The following is a 19199-nucleotide window of genomic DNA, read 5'->3' as shown; positions in this document are numbered from 1 at the left end:
TCAGGAGCAGCTACCCAAGGAAAGATACAGGACACAAAACACCACCTTCTCCATGTTCAGATCCAGGCTCAAGGTCTCGTCTCTATTCCAAACATATTGGACAAATGCCTCAGGCAAAACAGAATCCTTGTCTCAGTTGCAGTATCACTGAAACCAGAAGAAATCCAAATACATTCATCCTACCAGCTCAAGCTCAAAACTATGTAACCCATTAACCTTCTGAAATGCTAAGTAAATACTTTGACTGAATCCCTGACTCCCCTCACACAGCTGTCCTCCTCTTTGAAGAAACCCAATAAAGCCACCTTGTTTTCACTTGGTCTTTGTGCACCCAGCTGCCAGGTTCCCTCTGGTGTGGTGAAATCCCCAGGGGCAGTTTGTGCAAGTCCTGCTGCTCCAGGTCAGCAACACGCCTGTGCTTTACATAAACTAAGAAGTCCAGATGGATTTAACAGCATATATCTGCATACTGCAACAGGTTAAGATCAAATTGATCCCTCAATACCACAAGTTTTAAAGTAAGAGATTTAATACGAGGCTTCATTTCTCTTATTTCTTACTCAGGCGCTAGGTAGGACCAAACCAAAGAATTTGAATTGTAAAAAGCTCTGAAGGCCACACAGGGGCATCCCACCACCGGTGGGATTTAAAGCCACATGACAGCCTATTATCAGAAGAGGATAAACAGCAACTTAGACTGCATGATGATAAAGACTGCATGTTGTTTCTAGCTTGCATGTTGCTTGCTTCCATTATTTGCTATTTTGTGTCAATAAAAATTTTAACCAACTCATATTCGAGTTTTTTGACATTAGCTTAAGAAGAGAGGCTTATTTAAACCCTTGCAACGTAAGTGAAACTAGTCCAGTGTTTGCAACTTACTATGTCTTTCCATTGGACTATCCTTGGATGGACTGAAAACAAAGGCAGCAGTCAGCAAATCTAGCAAATGAACCTCCCTCAAAAAAAATAAAAATTTAAAAAAAAATTAAACTTTGACTATAGTTACAAGCAGACAAACCATATTCAGTTTTTAAATCACTACTGAAACTTCTTCCAAGACGAAGAGTGGCCAGTGCGAGCAGAGAAGGCAGGTTTCTGCGGTTCACGGCAAACAGAGACTAGATTCAAGCTGAAGAAAGATGATGCCATTGCCTGTCAGGGAAGTTGCAGGTTTTACGGCTTGTGGTCATACAGCTATGCAAAGACTGGTTTTCTTCCTGGACATCAAAAATTGTGGAACTTCACTCTCCTCAAACAGCCTTCACACATCTTTCAGGGAAATAAAGGAAGACAAGAGGGCAAAGCCATGCAGCCTGCACGAGTAGCTTTTACTAATGTCTGAAACCATAAATAATTATTTGTAACACAACTGGTTCTAAAACTTTCTAACAAAAGTGTCAAACATCTTGTCAAAAGCACTAAGCTACAAGTATAACTAGTAATAAGACTTTTTTAACTCCTTTCTAGTATCTTTTAAATGTGCTGTTTTCTACAGGAAAAGAACTGTGAACTCTGTAGCTATGTATAAACACACACACCCCGACAGAAACAACAGGTTTTTTTTTCCTTGGAGTTTAATTGTTTGTTGGGTTTTTAAACACAAAAAACCCAAAAAAAAAAAACCCACACACACAACAAACAAACCACACACTACACAGCAAGTCAGATCAGCTTCACTGATGCCAACACAGCTGCGCTGATTTATAACAAACTGAATTTCTGTCCCATCTAGCAGAAACATTACTGTGAACTGTTGTGTTTTTCCCCCGTTACTTTACTGCACTTCAAACCTATTTTTTAATACGGATATTTTATGTTAAGCTGCCACATTTCCCATACGCTACAAATAGGAAACCTAAAACTGCATTTCAGGATTACTGAGAATATTACAGTTGATGATTCACGGGTTTAGGGTCCCACCCTCCAAAAAAACACAACACATTGGAATAACAAATCCTGGTATGAAGTTGGAGATCAGTCGTCTTTGTTGTGCTTTCCTTCTTATAAATTATCTCATTTCAGTTGACTAGCTTTATTGCATAAAGAAAGAACAAGAAGTACTTCATTTTTCTGCAGTTCCTCTACAGCTAAACCAAATTTAAGCTATCTGTATTAATTTTGTTAAGCCATAGATCAATTCCCAAGATACAACATCTAAGTGCTTTGTTAAATGATGCTACCTACCTAATCAAAGACCAAATAAACAGACACTAAATAAGTCATTAACAGCTACATACGGCTAAGCAGCACTGCAACCTTTCTTAATCAGTGCATCTGGCATCACACCAATGAGAAAAACAAAACATTGTAAGCGTATATTTTTTTTAATAAAGTAAGAAGGCAATAAATTGTCAGAATAAGAAATGCAATAGGAAAGCCTAAACTATGAAAGTTTTTAGTCTTCAAAGTGAGAGATAGTGAATGCCAGTCAGAGAAATAAGGTATTTTAGGTAAAAATCTTCTGGCTGAGTTGCTGTGTGTCCCGCTGTTCAATGATCCAACTGTATTACTACTTGCTTGTGCTTGTATCATCCTGCGGCGGAACTCCTCGCACTCTTGGGGTACCAGCTCTCAGCGGCACTTCACACTACCATCAGCCAGCACCACCACTGAAGGAAGGCGACCCCTGTCGATTTACTCACATCCCACTGCTGGCTCCTCCTTCGAGCTGGCATGCGTGTCTGTGAACCTGCATCAGCAACTGGATGGGTTAAACTGATCAAGATTAAAACTAACTCAAGAAGAAAGTATAGTTTAATTCGGATCAGCTTCCCAATTCAAATCACTGTTTGACTATATGAATGCTTGTGAAGCTCTAAAGGGATCTGAATTGAGATGAGGACCCAAGACAAGTAGCATCTGAGAGTTTCTGCCATTTCACTAGTTACCTTGAGGGACTGCATTTGATTATACCTTTCCTCTACTATCACCACAGGTAGCAAGAAAATACCATGGCTACTTGATGTGGGACGTTTATTTTATTATCTCCATCTTGGAACTAATCAAGTTAGTCCATTCCATAAGAAATAAAGCAAAAAAAGACGGCAGATTTCTTGCCAAGTCTAAGTCTGGAATATAAGGTTCTACCACGCTACCATCTGCAAGTGAATTCAGGCAGTAACTTCCGAAGCGTGAGCTGTTACTGGCACATTTAAACATGATTATCCTCGTCTGGCGCAACGTTTACATACCTCATAGGCCGACATTTCCAGAATGAAAAAATCTTTGAAACTGAAGATACACATAAGCTTTGTCTGAAACCTCAAAGGCTAAGATAAGATACACCGCCTAAAGAAATACAGGGGATTCCTGATGAGCATTATCTGGGGCTTACAGCCCAAATACTGCAGTGACCAAACATGTCTCCTCTTGCCATCAGTAAAAAAAAACTCAAACCAAAGATACTCTCAGGTATCTTATCTCTTACACTAAAACACTACATGCCTTTTTAACTCTATGATTTCGATTTAGTTGTCCCATCTGCTAGAAATATTTTAATACGACATCTCTTTTTATATCCTAACTTCAAGGTGATGTTGCCAATTAAGTTCTGCTGTGGCCATCTGTAAAAGGAAGGAGCGGGGAAAGAAGTAAACATGAATATTTCTTTATTAATTTTGAACAACTTGGATTTCAACCAGGATTTCACTGATGGAAAAAAGAAAATTATTAATAGATTTATACCCTACATGGATTTCTCTAGGAGAAGTAACATTTGAATTATTTTTTAAAATTCAGAAAGGTTTCAGATCTTGTGAAATGTTTGGCTTGGAATTAGAACGCTTATCAAGAGAATTTTATACTCACATGATTTAGGACTTAATCCAAAGACAGACTTTCAGTCTCATAAACTGTTTAAGAAATTCAAGTCCTATAAAATAAAATAAAATAATGGCAACCTCTTCAAAATTTCTTTACTTTGTTTCAGCTTTATGTTCACCTTCATACTTACAGAGCATGTAGAGTGTTACCCCTTTGACAATACGTGGACTAGAAGCAATTTTTCTCCTTTAACTGACCTGATGTTATCTAACTACGGTAAGGGTCTGGCTTTTCCCAAAACCAAAAACCATAAAAAGCAAACAAAACACCTCTACACACTCAGCTCTCACTGCAATTGGAAGACTATGGAACAGAATTACAGGGTGGGGATTTTTTTCTACAAACAAACAAAAAAAAAAAGGATTAAAAGATTCAAGTTTTAAGCAGCACAAGATTTAAAAAAAAAGATAGAAATGTGAGACATTATAAACCAAAGCTTACTGTTTATCTCATTGCATGTATCGCTAAGCAAGACTCTAAGAGGCCTACTGAAAGCTTTCCTGATGTTAGCCTCAACAGTCAAAGACTAAATACAAACCCATAACCACAGGACTTGCAACTGGGAGACAAGGCGGATGCTTGTACTCACGCTGCCTAACTACTTCCCGGATTTAGTCTTACATTTGTAAAGCACCTATTTATCACACTCTTAAGATACAGTAAATGAAATTTAACTAGTGGCATGGGTCACAGCCACAATGAAAACAAACTCTGGCCTGTAAAAAAAAACAATGAGACTCAGCAACTTTGGCAGGCTGTTCAATTAGCCCATTAAATCCACATCTCAGCCCATGAAATGTTAATAATGGGTTTCTTTTAATCAACATTCTGGAGGAATTTCTTCTGCAGGGATTGAATTTTCTTCTCCACAGTAGCTATGCTTACCATAGACCTTATAACAAGCTTCTGTTGTTGAACCACAGATGCAAAAATGTACTCTCTTGGCCAGTAACTGGGTTTCTAGGTCTCAGCCTGAAAATAAATGTTGGGGAAACTGGAGGCCAGAGAAACCCTTTCCCCCATGACCTTGTGTACTATTTATAAAAAACAGTTCTACATTTAGGACATTCATTCAATCTCAAAGAAGAAAAGTTTTAAACTAGGTAAAACACATGAAATACGCAATTAATACATTATACTACTTCATAACATTTGCCTCCTGAGTACAAGTTAGGCCCCTACCGAAGACTACGCTTTTCCTCCGCAGACTTGCAGACCCTTCTGCAAGTATCTGCTCAATTATTTTCAATTTCAGTTTCTTGAGTTTCTATTTTTCACAACAAGGGACAGAGTTTTTATAGAAAATTTTCACACAAGTCAAAAACAATGAATTTCAGACTTCTACACAACAAATTATATTTTAATGATAAACACTTTTTTTTAATAGGAAGACAAGGATGCGGGATTAAGAACCTTTAGCATTTACCAACACCAATTTGAAAGCGCATTGGTAAACACTTCACACATCATCCCTTATGTCTCAATGAATGCACCTCACATTCACACTGGGCTTCCTAGCAACTCTTCCTTTACAAATACATTTTTCCATTTACTGAAAACAATAATGAGAATGAGTCATTTCTGTAGAATACAGTCCTTCACATACACCAGATGCCTAATGCTGCATGCTGTGAAAAAAAACCCACAACCCAATGCCTACTCAAATTGCTGTATTTATCACAGAAGTCTGTCAGCATTTTGCATCTTTTGTAAATGTTTTCTTCAGAATGTTCACATTTTTTTTAATGTTAAGATCTTAATATTGCTTGTAAAAAATGTACTACCAAGTTCTGTAAGAGCTAACATCTAATTAGCTCAGTTACTAGCAGCTTGAGAATACCGCCCAAGCGATGACCCAAAATTACTGTCTTTTAACAAGGGAGTAAAACAAACGGAGAGGGGAAAAAAAAATAAAAATCAAAGCTTTAGAAATGAGAAAACAAGCATTTCTTTATGTTTTTTCAAGGCTTTCCCTTCCAATTCCACTGAATCTGTTCCAATAAACATTTTTTTTAATATATTTTTGGTGTTATCTTTTTAAACCAGGTCCTACACTACTTCTACAAAAATCAAGCCTGACTAGCTAGCTACATGCAGAACAAGTAGAACTCCTGTCCCCTTCATTCTTCTCTGTAGCTAGTGGAGCATAAGTACATAAATCAAAAAATGAACAATGAACCGAGAACAGAAATCAACTAATTCACTCTGGCGAAATTATAAAACTGTTGGGTGAGATGTTCAAGCAATCACTGCAAAATCTAGAGAAGTAATTAGGAACCTTCATTTTAATGAGATGCATGCTTTTCTTTTTTTTCCGGGATAAGAGGAAAGCAGCAGAGCCCAGTTCTACCTTTACTTATTTTGTTTTCTTACAGAGGTGTTTCATTAACTAACTCATTAGAATTACAGTAGCCTGATGTTATTAGATAAGTGACTTAAAATAAAGTACTTGCCTATAGCCACACATTACGTGTAAGGGCAGAACAGAACAATGACATAATAACAGGCAGACACAGATGCTGTAGATTCTAAATTATTCATGACTTATTCAATACAAAATAAAGTTGTCCTAGAAAATTAATTCCAGTAAGAAAGGAACGCAGTTTTTAAGACATCTCTACAAATTATTTAGTTCCTCTGCAAACCATGTATCCAGGAATTGCAAATAATTACGATGTAAAAGTAAAGATTTAAAAAAAAAAGTGTTTAATCATTTCCTAATTGGATAAGTATGACCGATACCACAAAGGATGGCATTACTTTAGCGAAGAAAAAACAACAAACATTCAACATACCGAAAAGAACAAGAAAAGCATTTAACATCAATTAATTTCAAACAATAATTGAGCATTTCAAGTAATGTTTTGTACATTTGCAAGAGCTATTTTGGATTTTGAAGTTAGTTGTAACCTAGAAATAATCTCATTGTGAAACCTAAACAGCAGTGCAGCTGTGTACTTTCAGTCTCCCTCATTTCCATAAGCACTAAAGAAGCCTATTCTTGCTCTTATTCTTATTTAGAATATTAAGACTCTAAAAACTATTCTGATGGGATTCCACACAATATGGTTGCTATTTTCACAGCCCGAGCTATCTGGACAAGAAAAACACTTTTACCACAGAAAAGATCTTTAGAATAACAGTAGCAGTTATAAATGCTGACATAAACTCCATCTTCAGCATAATAAACGTCATCGGGATTCTCTTTGGGAAAGCTGCAGTTGCAAAACGATAGTAATTAGGCTTAATATAGTTCAAAGCCAAACTATGGCAGCTGTACCTGCCACAACAAAGAACATTTTTAAGTATTAAGTACACACTTAATTTAACTACAGTCAAACTCCAAAATATTTCTGGTTTACAGTAAATTACTCAGAACACTGAATATATCCCAGTGCTGCTCTTACCTTTCTTAGCAGCATCTGTTCTTCGTCTTGCTGGCGACACCAGATCCTTTACAATCTGTAGCACTTGAATCATTGCTCGTTAGCAAGATCAAAGAGACTAGATGCTCCTCTATAATTCCAACAGGTTTCATTACTACATGTTATTAGACGGGTGCCTTCAGTACGCTCAAGCAAAACTGATGCAGGAACAACTCCTCTACCTTCACCGAAAAATTTCTGCCTGATGACTCTATAGGCTGGGGTGATGGATTTAAAGTGACTTCAGCACAAGGAGACAAAAAACTGCAAGCAGTCCTAAATGTATTTCTACAGAACATTGTAAAATCATTTTCTGCAGAGAATGCATACCGATTTCTCTGAAGTTTAAAGGAAACATTCACACCACAAAGTAGCTAAATAAAACAGCACTTGAAAAGAATGCCAACAGATGCAACATACTCCCCTAGGCTCAGTATCTAAGAAGCACGTCTGCATCCTCTTTTAAAGTCTGTCTCAATTCCTGACATTTCATGTAATGCTTTAAGAGAGCTATCGGTGCAGTGTAGAGCCAGCATCAGACCCACTAACAGAATTAAAATTAAATCTAGCTTGCTAAACTCCATCAGGCAGAAGCAGGCACCTGCTAAAGAGAGTCATTCAGCTCCTTTTCTCCCCCCTTGAACACACACCTCTGACACCCTCCTACGTGATGGGAATTCTTGCACACCGAGAGACACACTGGAAATCCTGGGAGTATTTCAGATGTTCTTCTCCCTCCCACCACCAGAGGCCCAGAGAACTGTTTCAGCTAAGGTATTATCATTACTTCTGTCAGGTAATTTTAAGCAGACAAATTGCAGTATGTGCCCCACAACATTTTTAATGCCATTTGGAAAACGTACAAAGGCGCTTCAGAAATGCCTTCTGTCAAAGCCTCTACAGAGCTAACAAAAAAAAAAAATCATAAGAAATCGTGTTTTATATGGTCACATTAAAAAAACTGTCAGCCCTGAAGAGGTTCTGTGAATGCTTTAGGAAACAGAATTCCTACACAGCATTGCCTACAAAAAGAGAGCAATTTAGGAAGCCAACTACATTTTCCGACAACCATAACATTAAAACAAACCACAGGCCACAATGGAGGCACAGCACGAGGTATTCTCTGGCCTTTAGACCTTCTGTTCCCATTGCTTAAGTGTTAGATGGTGGGGGAGAGAGGTCATCTCTTTCCATTTCCAGCTGCTGATCACAAGCGTTTCAGATTTTTAGATTTGCTGGCGTATTTATCCACATGCATGTCAGTCTCTTGAAACACATACAGCGTAGGCATGACAAACTGTTTCTATTATGTCAATCTCATTTACAGCCTGCCCATTAAGCCACCTCTGCCAGAAGTAATAGCAACCCAAAGTACTATCAGATTTGGTTTGGCAAAAGAAAGACATTAAAATCATTCTCTCTGGCAAGCCATCTGATTTCTTCTCCCACCCTGCTAATATTCAAGTGTCCACTCAATAGGAAGCTTGTAGACATACTGTGCAACTGTAATTTACCTCTTCCCGAAAAAGGATTCTTCAAATCATTAGAAACAGAACTCCCGACTTTCTATACTGAGAATAATTTATAACTCCTGTACATAAACTTGAATTCCCGGTTTCAGACAAATGACTTTATCTGTAGAGAGGTAAAGAAAAGATTACCATAAACACATGTTTCCAGAAAAACTATAATTTCAAAACATTTAAATAAGACGAAGAACGCAGGATTGTCTGGTAAAGTTTACCTTAAGGTCCTTTACTTAATAATCTAGTCCTCAAAATTCCTGCTGTAAAAACTTCCCCACCATTATCTTGCCATGATGTATTTGTTCTTTATTTAGTTGGGTTATCAAACAACTTGTCTTCAAGTTAAAGATATAAACGCAAAGGAATATCGTCACTTACAGCTACGTTACATTCCAAATTTCCTCTGAAAAAGCTGACTTCTGAGTTTATGGTTCATAGAAGAACACAGCCACCTTTACAGCACTCCTAAACTTTTGATGGTCTTTATATAAACATATTAAGGATAGAAAAAAGGAAAACAGAAAAAAAAAAAAGAAAAAAGGAGTAAGGTAGAATAGAATCTTCAATAATAACATCCACTTAACCACCTAAAGCATGACTACACCTTGCAGAGCCGTAAGGTGATTTTTAACTGAACTAGATTGTCTCATTGCTACAGCAAGGTTCTCAAATGCTGGAATAAGGAGAGGATGATGGACTGACAAAGAGTAACAGGGGGGAAGACGGAGCAGAAGAAAAGAGAAAGGAAGGCATGCTTTGTACTTGCTTTTGTGTCAAAATTATTTAAAAAAAAGAAACGGGCACTTCAGTAGCTAGGAATTAACACCCAGGAAAAGGATGTTAGTTCCAGCTATTCCTGACTGCAAAAAGGGAAGTTGCTCCCTTTTCTTCAAAACTATCCCTTGTCCTGCTGATAACAAAGACGACCAACTAGAAAAGGACTCTTAGTCCACTAGACCTGGAAATCATCTATGCTGAGAATACAAAATCAGTACCTACTAAAGTTTGCAGGATAACCATTAGGCTTTCATCCCGTGGTCGCCAGTACCTCTGTCTCCACCAGTGGTAGGGTTATTTTAAACAGTTGAAGCCGACTCTGAACGTTTAAGAGAGACACACAAGAACTTCAGGACTAGAAATCGTTTTCATACACACCTGCCTCCCCCAACATGAAATAATCTCCAAATATGGCATGCACAGTAGCTTCCCCGCTCTTCTCTGTTAGGGAAATTGTCATGTAGAAAGAAACTGAAAAAAAAACCCCAAACCTCAAAGCTTTAAAATGAATTTAGGAAAACGTAAACAAGTTTACTAAACATCCTGTACGCAACGTAAAGAAAGAAAACAATGCAAGTCTGAAGGAGGGCCACAGTGTTCATGATAAACAACGTAACAAACTCAAACTCTGAAGAATTATACAATTAGCTTTGTGGCTGCTATTTCTCTTTCCTCAAATCAATTTATACACCTAAATGTCAATAACCCTAAGCCTGCATTTAAAAAGTGGCAATACCAAAAAGACTTCAAGAAACAAAACACACTAACTAGCTAAATCATGTAATTTCACCTGTTACTCATGAGCAATAACTTGGTTACCTTTGAAGTATTCAAGGCCAGGCTGGATGGGGCTTTGAGCAGCCTGGTCTAGTGGGAGGTGTCCCTGCCCAGGGCAGGGGGGTTGGAACGAGATGATCTTTAAGGTCCCTTCCAACCCAAACCATTCTGTGAATCATGAAACTGTACATGTGTTATTTCCACATAATCTGTCACTACAACAGCCGTCTCTCAGATCACATCCTAACAAAAAAATACAAACTGTGGGCAAGGATATTCACCAATCAAGAGTTCGCAGCAATTCTCACACAGATTTAAAAGGTAAACCAAAAAGAAACCAAGTGTCATAAATTCAGTAACAACGTAAGTAGATTGTGTTTAAGGGAAAAAAAAATAATAGCGTTACACATTCAGTGCATATGACATGAATTTCTGCTAAGCATTTTTCATCTTTGTCAGCTTGTTTGCTGAGCAGTATGTGCTTGATGATGTTCTTGCATTTTGCTTTTCTTCCTTAACTTCAAAATCATAAGGAATACAGAAATCACACATACGTTATCAAATTGATCAAACACATTGGTACAAGAAGGAGCCGTTAACCAGGATGGGATTTACGGATCACTGTGTGCAGTGCCTGACCTCTCCTAACCATAATAAGAATAATGACCTGCATCCTCATTAGTCAGCTGTCATCACTCAAAATAAAAATGCTGCCATTAACGTAATTATAATTAACTGGTTTTTGAAAGCAGTTCTTTTTCATAAAGCACACTGCCAGGAGGTAACATTATTTACAGCCCAAAAGATGCTGCAAAATGGGTATGGCTGAATGGGTACTTGTCAAATGACACTTGGAAAAGAAAAAAAAAGAAAAAAAAATAATCATAATTTAAGTTTGAGGAAAACTTCGTATTTTCTCCTTCACTCTCTTCTTATAATCTGTAATGCTTATATATTCATGGCATTCTGTCTAGGCTTTTAAAAAACATCAAGAACCCCCAGGGTAATCCTAGGCAGCACTGCAGCTACCCGAAAAAGCGCCTGCTTGTTGTGCCCTCATTTACAGAAAGATAGATGTGCAAGCTACTGAAAAAAAAAAAAAATACAAAAACCCCACACCACTAAAACGGCTTTAGGGCATTCATTCACATGAACAATAGGCCTGCACACATTTCATTTCAGATGCAAAGTTATTGTGACCATTCTTTTTCCATCTCACATCAACCTGAACTGACCACAATTCAGGCCGCGTACGGATTATTCCAGCACATCTCTGCAGAAACCCATGCAGATCCGTCTTCATAATCCTAATTTAGGCTCCTCATAACCACATTTAGAGTTTAGCAGATAAAGAAAAGGGCATAAATAATTCTGGCTATAACACCAAGCTTTCAGGCCTGACACACCCAAAGAAATGGAGAGCCCATAACACAATGGCCAGCAAAGTACCAGCCCAAGATCCAGTCATGTTGCTGCCTGTTCCAATGGAAGTGGGATCAAGATTTGACTCTTGCCATTATCATCTAGAAAGTGGATAAATACAGACGCCCAAAACACTCCTCCTTGTCTCTCTCCAGTTCTGCAAAAGAGCAAAGTCTGAAGTTACAGGCAGGAGATGGGCATTTACAAGAGCAGGGGTTCATTTGCTTTCTATGTCAGTAAAATACAGACAGCACTTCGAGATGTTACAAAGCCAGCAGGGCTATTCATAACAAGGACTATAAAAAGTCAAGTACCGGCAACAGTGAGGGCAGCTGTTCTTAATGACCAATCTGAATGTTTGCTTTAAAAGCTGCGGTTTCAGAAACCATGCGTGGCAGAACTGCTTCACCTTCCCTCCCATCTCAGTGAAGGGGCTCAGAAAATGAAGCAGATTTTCTTATCAGGAGCAACAACTATTTCAGAAGGAGAAGAAACGTTTTCAACAATGGATTAGTTTAAAGGATTAAGGAAATACAAGTAAGGCAAATTAGACAGGAAAAGATTCTTTAAATACCAAATAGAAGGAACAGCATATTGTAAAGATACTTGCGTAGTGAGTTCACAGTCAAAACTGCACATTTCTTGCAAAAAATAATAAATTTGCATAGAGTCTACCTAGCAACCAAGTCCTGGCAACACCTTAAGTATCAATAGAAACATTTTGTTTTATGATGCTCCTCTCTGACTTTTCCTGTCACAATTGGTCTTCAAATTAATATCTCAAAATAAATAGGCATTGAGCTCCAAGACAGGCCATATATCATGAGGCAAATTATTACTAAAGCAGCTTTAAAATAGGTTATCTAGCCTTTCTCAGTAATGTTTTGAATTAATTTTCCAATCTATGAACTGAAGCCTACAGTTTTCATTAAATAATCTACTGTAGTTGGAAAAGGACAATTCAGGAGTTCCAGATCAATAACTAACCCTCCCCATAAATCTCAGAAACTTTAAATTCTGATCTTCATTATTTTCTACAGATTTTTTTTGGACAGTAATGCACCAAAATGAACCATGAAAAAGATAAACAAAACAAAACGTAATGCTCTCAAGAAATCATACATGGAATTCCAGTAGCATTTCCTGGGAAACTCTTCGACTCCATTTATAATTCAAGGCATTAATTCTTCAAAGACACTACTTTTGGCTATGCATTTTGCAAAGCATCCATAAAAATAAATAAATAAATAAATATCTTCACAGTCGTCTGAATGGTCCTACAGAGTCAGTAAATGTCAATAACTGCTTAATCCAACAGAATTTGCATTCACTTAAGAATATAATTTTTTCATTGATTTTTAGCACTTCTGCTACCATTTTCAAAGCATGGAAGTATGGATGCAGTTTTTAAAACAAACTGTTGTGGATATATGAACCTCTTTTAGAAGAGATCTGCTTAGGAACGGAAAGAAGCGTGATCTAGAGGCTAGAGAAATAATAATTGTAACAAAGTTATCTAAGTGAACACTGATTATAGAGGATGAGAGGCGTTTGTTCATATTTTTTAAAGTCTGTTTTTCTTTCTACACACATGAAAGCTGTTCATTAAATTTAGGATGATGGAGAACTTCAATAAACGGTCAATGAAATTAACTCCACCTGTTCCAGGCAAACACTTATCAACCCAAAAAAGAAAAACAAATGCTAAAGACAGGGAAAGGGGAAGAAAGAAAAACATATAGCTACATTCAACAGCCATTATTGCACACTTTGAAGCTTTAAGGAAAGAAACTACACATTGCAAAATCCTGTCACTGCACAATAGTCTTACTGTTATCCTTCTTACTCAATTCACATTACGTTTTAGCCACTTAGCTCTTGCTACAACACATTCTGCAAGCGGATCTAGATGATAACAAGATACACGGCAACTTTCCCAGAGCACCGCAACGAAGCCGAGGCAACTGCCTGTGTAGATCGCTTTTATCATCCTCCCGATACAGACACCAGACCCTAATGGAGATCAATATCAAAAGTTTGTGTTCAAATGGGTCTTGGTTTAAAAAAAAAAAAATAATAAAAAAAGAATGCATGTATGTGTATTTTGTCTTCTTGATAGATGGGTTTTAAACCTATCAACTCCACAGGCAAAATAAGGTTTTGCTCACATATTTACTGTAAAACTGTACAATCAGATTTAGACATACAAGTGCATCTAAAATACACTGTTTACCAACAGTTTAAAAGGCTTCCAAAAGCTCTTCGATATTTAACCTGTAAAGGCTTGTCAAAAGGAATAGCTTAGGCTACAGTGCAGAACTCCTTTCGTACAACAGAGAGGTACTTCATGTCTTTCAGAACTACGTGATTAGGATTGTGTTAAGGAGGCTACACAGACGTTATGACACAGAGTAACTATAGAACGACAGATTCTTGCTATGGATCTTCAAATTTATCACACCCATGCCCTTCAAAAGGCCACTTTATAAGGCACAGTAATCCAGTAAATAAAGAAAGTGCCAACGCAGCAAATGGCATTTCCCCCCCCAAAAAAACCCTTGTATCTAAGCATCCCATTTTAAATATGTGACAAAATACGGTGGTTTTTTTGAACAGGAGGAAGAAAGAGCTTGTTAGTACAAAAATCTCATCTCAGTGAATGAATACACCCCATAGAATTTCTCAGTCTCCCTCATATTACAGTCCAAATCTTTATATAGTTTTACCTGCAAATTATAATTACTTTGAGAAAAAAGTTCCATTCTAGAAGTCTCAAACAGAAACTAAACACGTATCAAGTTGTAATTACAACAGCAGAAGAGTTTTAAAAGATTTTTTTCCAAACCATATGCAGCATTTCCTGCATATGCAGCATTTCAAACAGAATATGTAGCAATTTTGCATTTCCTGGATTTGGGTCATAGCTGTAGTATTAATTGACAGATTTATCTTCAAGCTAAAGGATATTATTAAATATTCGGTCAAACCTAAGCATACAGAAAGGATCCATACTAGTCTTTAAGAGACTTCTTTTTTTCTTTTTGCAATATTAAACAAAAAACAGATACTACTATCTTATATGTGTCAATACTGAAGCAAAAGTAAATTCACTAGTTCAACATGGCAAAGATTGATAAAAGTGAATGCGTGTTCAATTCAAAGAAGAAAAAGAAAAGAGATAAAGTCTTTGCTTTTAATTTAAACCCTTACTTGGTTTCCTGATGAAAAGTATATGAATGAGATTAATAATCTCTTACCTCCTTGAAGCAAAGAAAAATTACAAAATTCTGTGCATCACTCTTTGTTCGCACGATAAAATCCTTTACTGCACGTAACATTTCTATGTTGATATTTAATCCAAATAATAAAATGCAGCTGTCCACAGCTACCAGCAAGAACATCAAACCTTATTAGCCCACTGCAAAATACGCAGCGCTTTTATTAACCTCATGTATTTGCAAGCTTAATTTGCATAGCAAATAATCTATGGTATGACTTTCTCTCTCTGCAATAAAACCAAAGTTTTTAAAACCAGCTTTTGAATACTTTGTAATAGGCTCATCTGACACTAAAGAAATATCTGTTCACATAAATATAGCTTACCTATTGATGAAAAAACTGTTATAGAGACACCCACTAGGGAAGAAAGAATTTAGCACTTCAAAAGTAACTGAAGGAAATCATCTGGAAGGTCACACAGATCAGAAGCGATGTACCCTCCTTGGTAAGGAAGCATTCCTGGGTCTGTTTGCTTACTGCAGTTGTGTTCTAATGGGACACACCATTAACTGTTCACGTTCAGACTTCTGCCTCCTGCTCTCCTTGCACTTTCACACAGAAAATGCAGTCTTTTAAAACATATTTTAACTACTGTATTTAAAATCCGAGCTTAGTACTTGAATATGACAATCATGTTAACTGTGACTACTTACGGTTAATGCTACAGCTATATTTGATATATGTATTCTGGTTAAGTGGCTGCTTGTGGCTATTTTTATGATTATCTCTGTTTTGCCTCTGTTCTTATGAGTAGATTTAGTTAGTAGCACACTATAACTAGCACGTCACGCTTGCTTCATATCCAATCCTATTTCCCATAAAGCATACACGTGGCTCAGCTACTAACAGAGAGTTCTATTCCCTCATCAATGAAAAAACTTGGGGGAAACACTTGGGCGTCTTAGCGACACTGCCTGCAGATAAACTATGCTAGACAGAGGCAGGAAGCAGCAGTGTGAAACAGGCTTCTTTGTGCAGCTTCACTTTAAGACAATCAAACTACCCAAATGAAGAATGCCTTACCTACCTATTACAAGAGCCAAGATAGAGGAATCGTACATGCCCTGGTGACTCAGTCCCAATTTTGGCAGACAGAAGACTGTAGTACATTTACTGTTCTCCATGCTCTCTCTGTAGCTGTAGAGAATTTAAAATCATGCCAAGTTTCGGCCAACAATTGCCCATGGTCTGGACAAGAAGTGATTGAACTACATCAATCGCTCTACCCACTATTATAGTCAGGCATTTCAACCATCTTAACTACCAGTGGTACTACACCAGTGCTCAAGGAACAGAAAAAGAAGTGCCATCATCCTCCATTTGCAGTAGATTTATCCTTGAACTTGATCTGCTAGTTTCAGGGGACAACACACAGGTAACCTGGCTTTGCTATACCATCTTGTAGGACCACTGAATATACAGCATTAAACAAAAAGACAAATTAAGAGTTAGTTCTCCAAAATGTATGTTCCACTTAATGACCCCTCCACCCCAAAGCCTCACAGTGAGTTTCACAAAAATATTGTTTCCTTTAACTTGTTTTTATGCATGAGGAATAAATAAATATTGAAACAGCACTAACGGTGACTCGTTAGCCTTTGCTCTAAAGAGAAGTACTTTCTGTAGTCTTTAACTGTGCGGCAGGACATTTTTGTCACCGCTTCTGACATAGAATAGAGAATGGTGGGGGGAGGAAGGGGGGAGGAAATAAAAAGCAAAACTGACTTTTCAGTTTGTACCTAATCTTTTCAAGGCAAACTATAAACCTAATTTTTCCTTTCCCATCCCCCAAGACCAACCCTGATGTCCTTCGAAGACTCTTACAGTAACTTGATGTAACCGACGGGGGGAAAGAGAGGAAGCTAAAAGCTTGCCTAGTTTTTACAAGCAGATATAAAGTAATATGAAATATAACCACTCTGAAGCATGCAAGGCAAGCGGGGTCTCTAGAACAGCCTGGACACAAAGTATGGCCGTAGCACAGCATCACTGCTAAGAGCAGAGAGCTGCAGCTGACAGCATCACCTCCAAAAAGTAAGTTTGGGAGAGGGCAAGGAAGGATGGTTATGTCATTATACAACTCAGAAACAGAAGCATCACAAAATAATACTCCTCATATAATGCTGTACAAAATTCTACTACAAAAAAAAAAGAGGGAAGAAAAAAGCTTTATATTGAATGCAACAGAACACACTCTGGCGAGAGACTCATTTCCCTACATCGCTAAAAATTCTGGGAAGTCTGACTCCTGCTCAAAAGAGCTCTGAGTGAGCCTTTCAGCACTCTACCACAGAATTAGGCAGGTTTTCAAAAAGCTTTTCAAGGGTAAAACAGAAAGACTGCATTCAAGAATCCTCTCCTATGGCAAACCAAAGTGCTTTATTAAAACAAAGTGCCCTTTTATATTAGTGATCTATTAGATTAATGACTGCACTGGCCAAAAGTGCTGGAGATTTTACAGCATGTATGCCTTCCATTCCATACAATAATTATGCTACACAAAATAACACAGGAGGAAAAGGAAAAGAAAAAAAAAGGAAGAAAAGAAAGAGAAACTGCAATAAACCAGCTTCCCAAACCAGCCTGGAAGCCCTGCACAGCTTTCTGCTTGCTTCAGAAATTCTGAGCAGGATAGGTACAGGCATAACAGTAGCCTTGGAAAAAAAAAATTCCAGTGCTAACCCATCAGTCTCCCACATAATTTTAAGAATTAAAATCTCTTCATTATATAGGGTTCTTTTGCAATGAGAGAGTAAATGAACCTTATAATCATCTGATTGATAGGATATCACATAAAAGCAGCTACTTTGTTTACACAAAGATCTGCAACCACCCTTTAAACACTGAAAGAACAACAGATTGAATAGCTTAAGTAAAGAAAAGATCTTAAACTTAAACCAAAACGGAGCCAGTAATCCTGCTGGGACTACTTGCATAACCCCACTTATGGCAACAACCCCAAATATTTTCCATTTGTGCTACAAATCAAAGAAGTTGTTTCCTATCGAAGACTGGGTAAAGAATGTCAGAGTAGTTTTTCTTGAAACACTGGCAATTTAGCTTAAAATACCCACATATCTAGTAAATCACGTGTTTTGTTTCTTGAATGTGAACATAAATAATGTAACATAACATAAAATGAGGCTGAAGCTCGCTTATTTTTCTTATCTGTGACAAAGTTACACTAATAAGCAGCAACAGCTTCACTTTTCCAACACAGTGGTGCATATTATTCAACCATTTGGAGGGAAAGGGAGAGCAACATGACTCACAACAGGCAAGGAAAGTCCTCTAAATACCTCACTTCACACTGCTGTTGGAAAAATTCTTCTTCAGCCCATTTCTAATCCTCATCTGACTCAGCTGTTGTTTTGTGAATTCTCTAATTCAATAGGAAATTCTAACGCCACCAGGGAGCCTAACACTGCAGCCTCTAGAAAGTCCTCCCTGCAGTAACCAGAACATTGTTCTGTGTCTGTATAGCGCCTCACGTAAAGAAGGGGCTGCCTGCCCAAACATCTACATTCACAGCTCTCGCTTCTCGTCTGTATTTTAGCTGTGAGTTTCTGCATCCTTCCCCCTTTGGAATGTACTTGAACACCACCCTCAACTTATCACAGAATGAATAGGATCCCAGAAATATGAATTGCTTACATAGTGGTGGATACTTGATACTCACTCCAGAGAACAAGGTTACAGTGTTCTTTTGCTACTTACTCCTTCTGCTGCAGGAGTATCAAAGATCCACAATAAAGGCATTATTGTGTAATGTTCTATATAAAGGAGTACAGAGATAGGCCCAAAGACTAAGATTTAAATAAATAAATAAATAAAATGTAACAAGAGAGTATTATCACGCCAAAGGGATGTACTTCTGTGTGTACCAATTAGTCATAATAATTCAGCAGTCCTTATTGGCCATCAATCAAAGCAGTGACAGGCAGACAAATTTAGAAAGAGAACTCTCTCCCTCTATATATACACACATAAATAAGTGAATCGTTACATATTTTAAGTAAGTTCATAATTTGTAATATAAATAGAAAACAATTATACAAAAATATATAGCACAAGTGTAACATATAATGCATTTTAAAATATATATAAATTATTATTATAAACACATTTGTATCATCTTTGCTATTTTGGACACGCACAGAGTTAGAGT

The 19199-nt window shown here is 37.4% G+C and overlaps 1 protein-coding gene across 7 annotated transcripts in view; it reads right to left on the bottom strand.

Moving 5' to 3' along the window:
- Positions 1–19199, bottom strand: part of USP6NL (USP6 N-terminal like) — a 131262-nt gene that overhangs the window by 99654 nt on the left and 12409 nt on the right. Inside the window, exon 1 of one of the 7 annotated variants that reach the window (XM_054208548.1) lies at positions 7233–19104. The exons of the other annotated variants lie outside the window; for them this stretch is intronic. Coding sequence (XP_054064523.1) covers positions 7233–7305 — 73 coding nt within the window. The 5' untranslated portion in view covers positions 7306–19104. Of the gene's footprint in view, positions 1–7232; positions 19105–19199 lie in introns of those variants that run through there. 7 annotated transcript variants of the gene reach the window in all.

Source organism: Rissa tridactyla, chromosome 1 (assembly GCF_028500815.1).
Source record: "Rissa tridactyla isolate bRisTri1 chromosome 1, bRisTri1.patW.cur.20221130, whole genome shotgun sequence".
NCBI lineage: Eukaryota > Metazoa > Chordata > Aves > Charadriiformes > Laridae > Rissa > Rissa tridactyla.
This window is presented reverse-complemented; position numbering and strand designations above follow the sequence as displayed.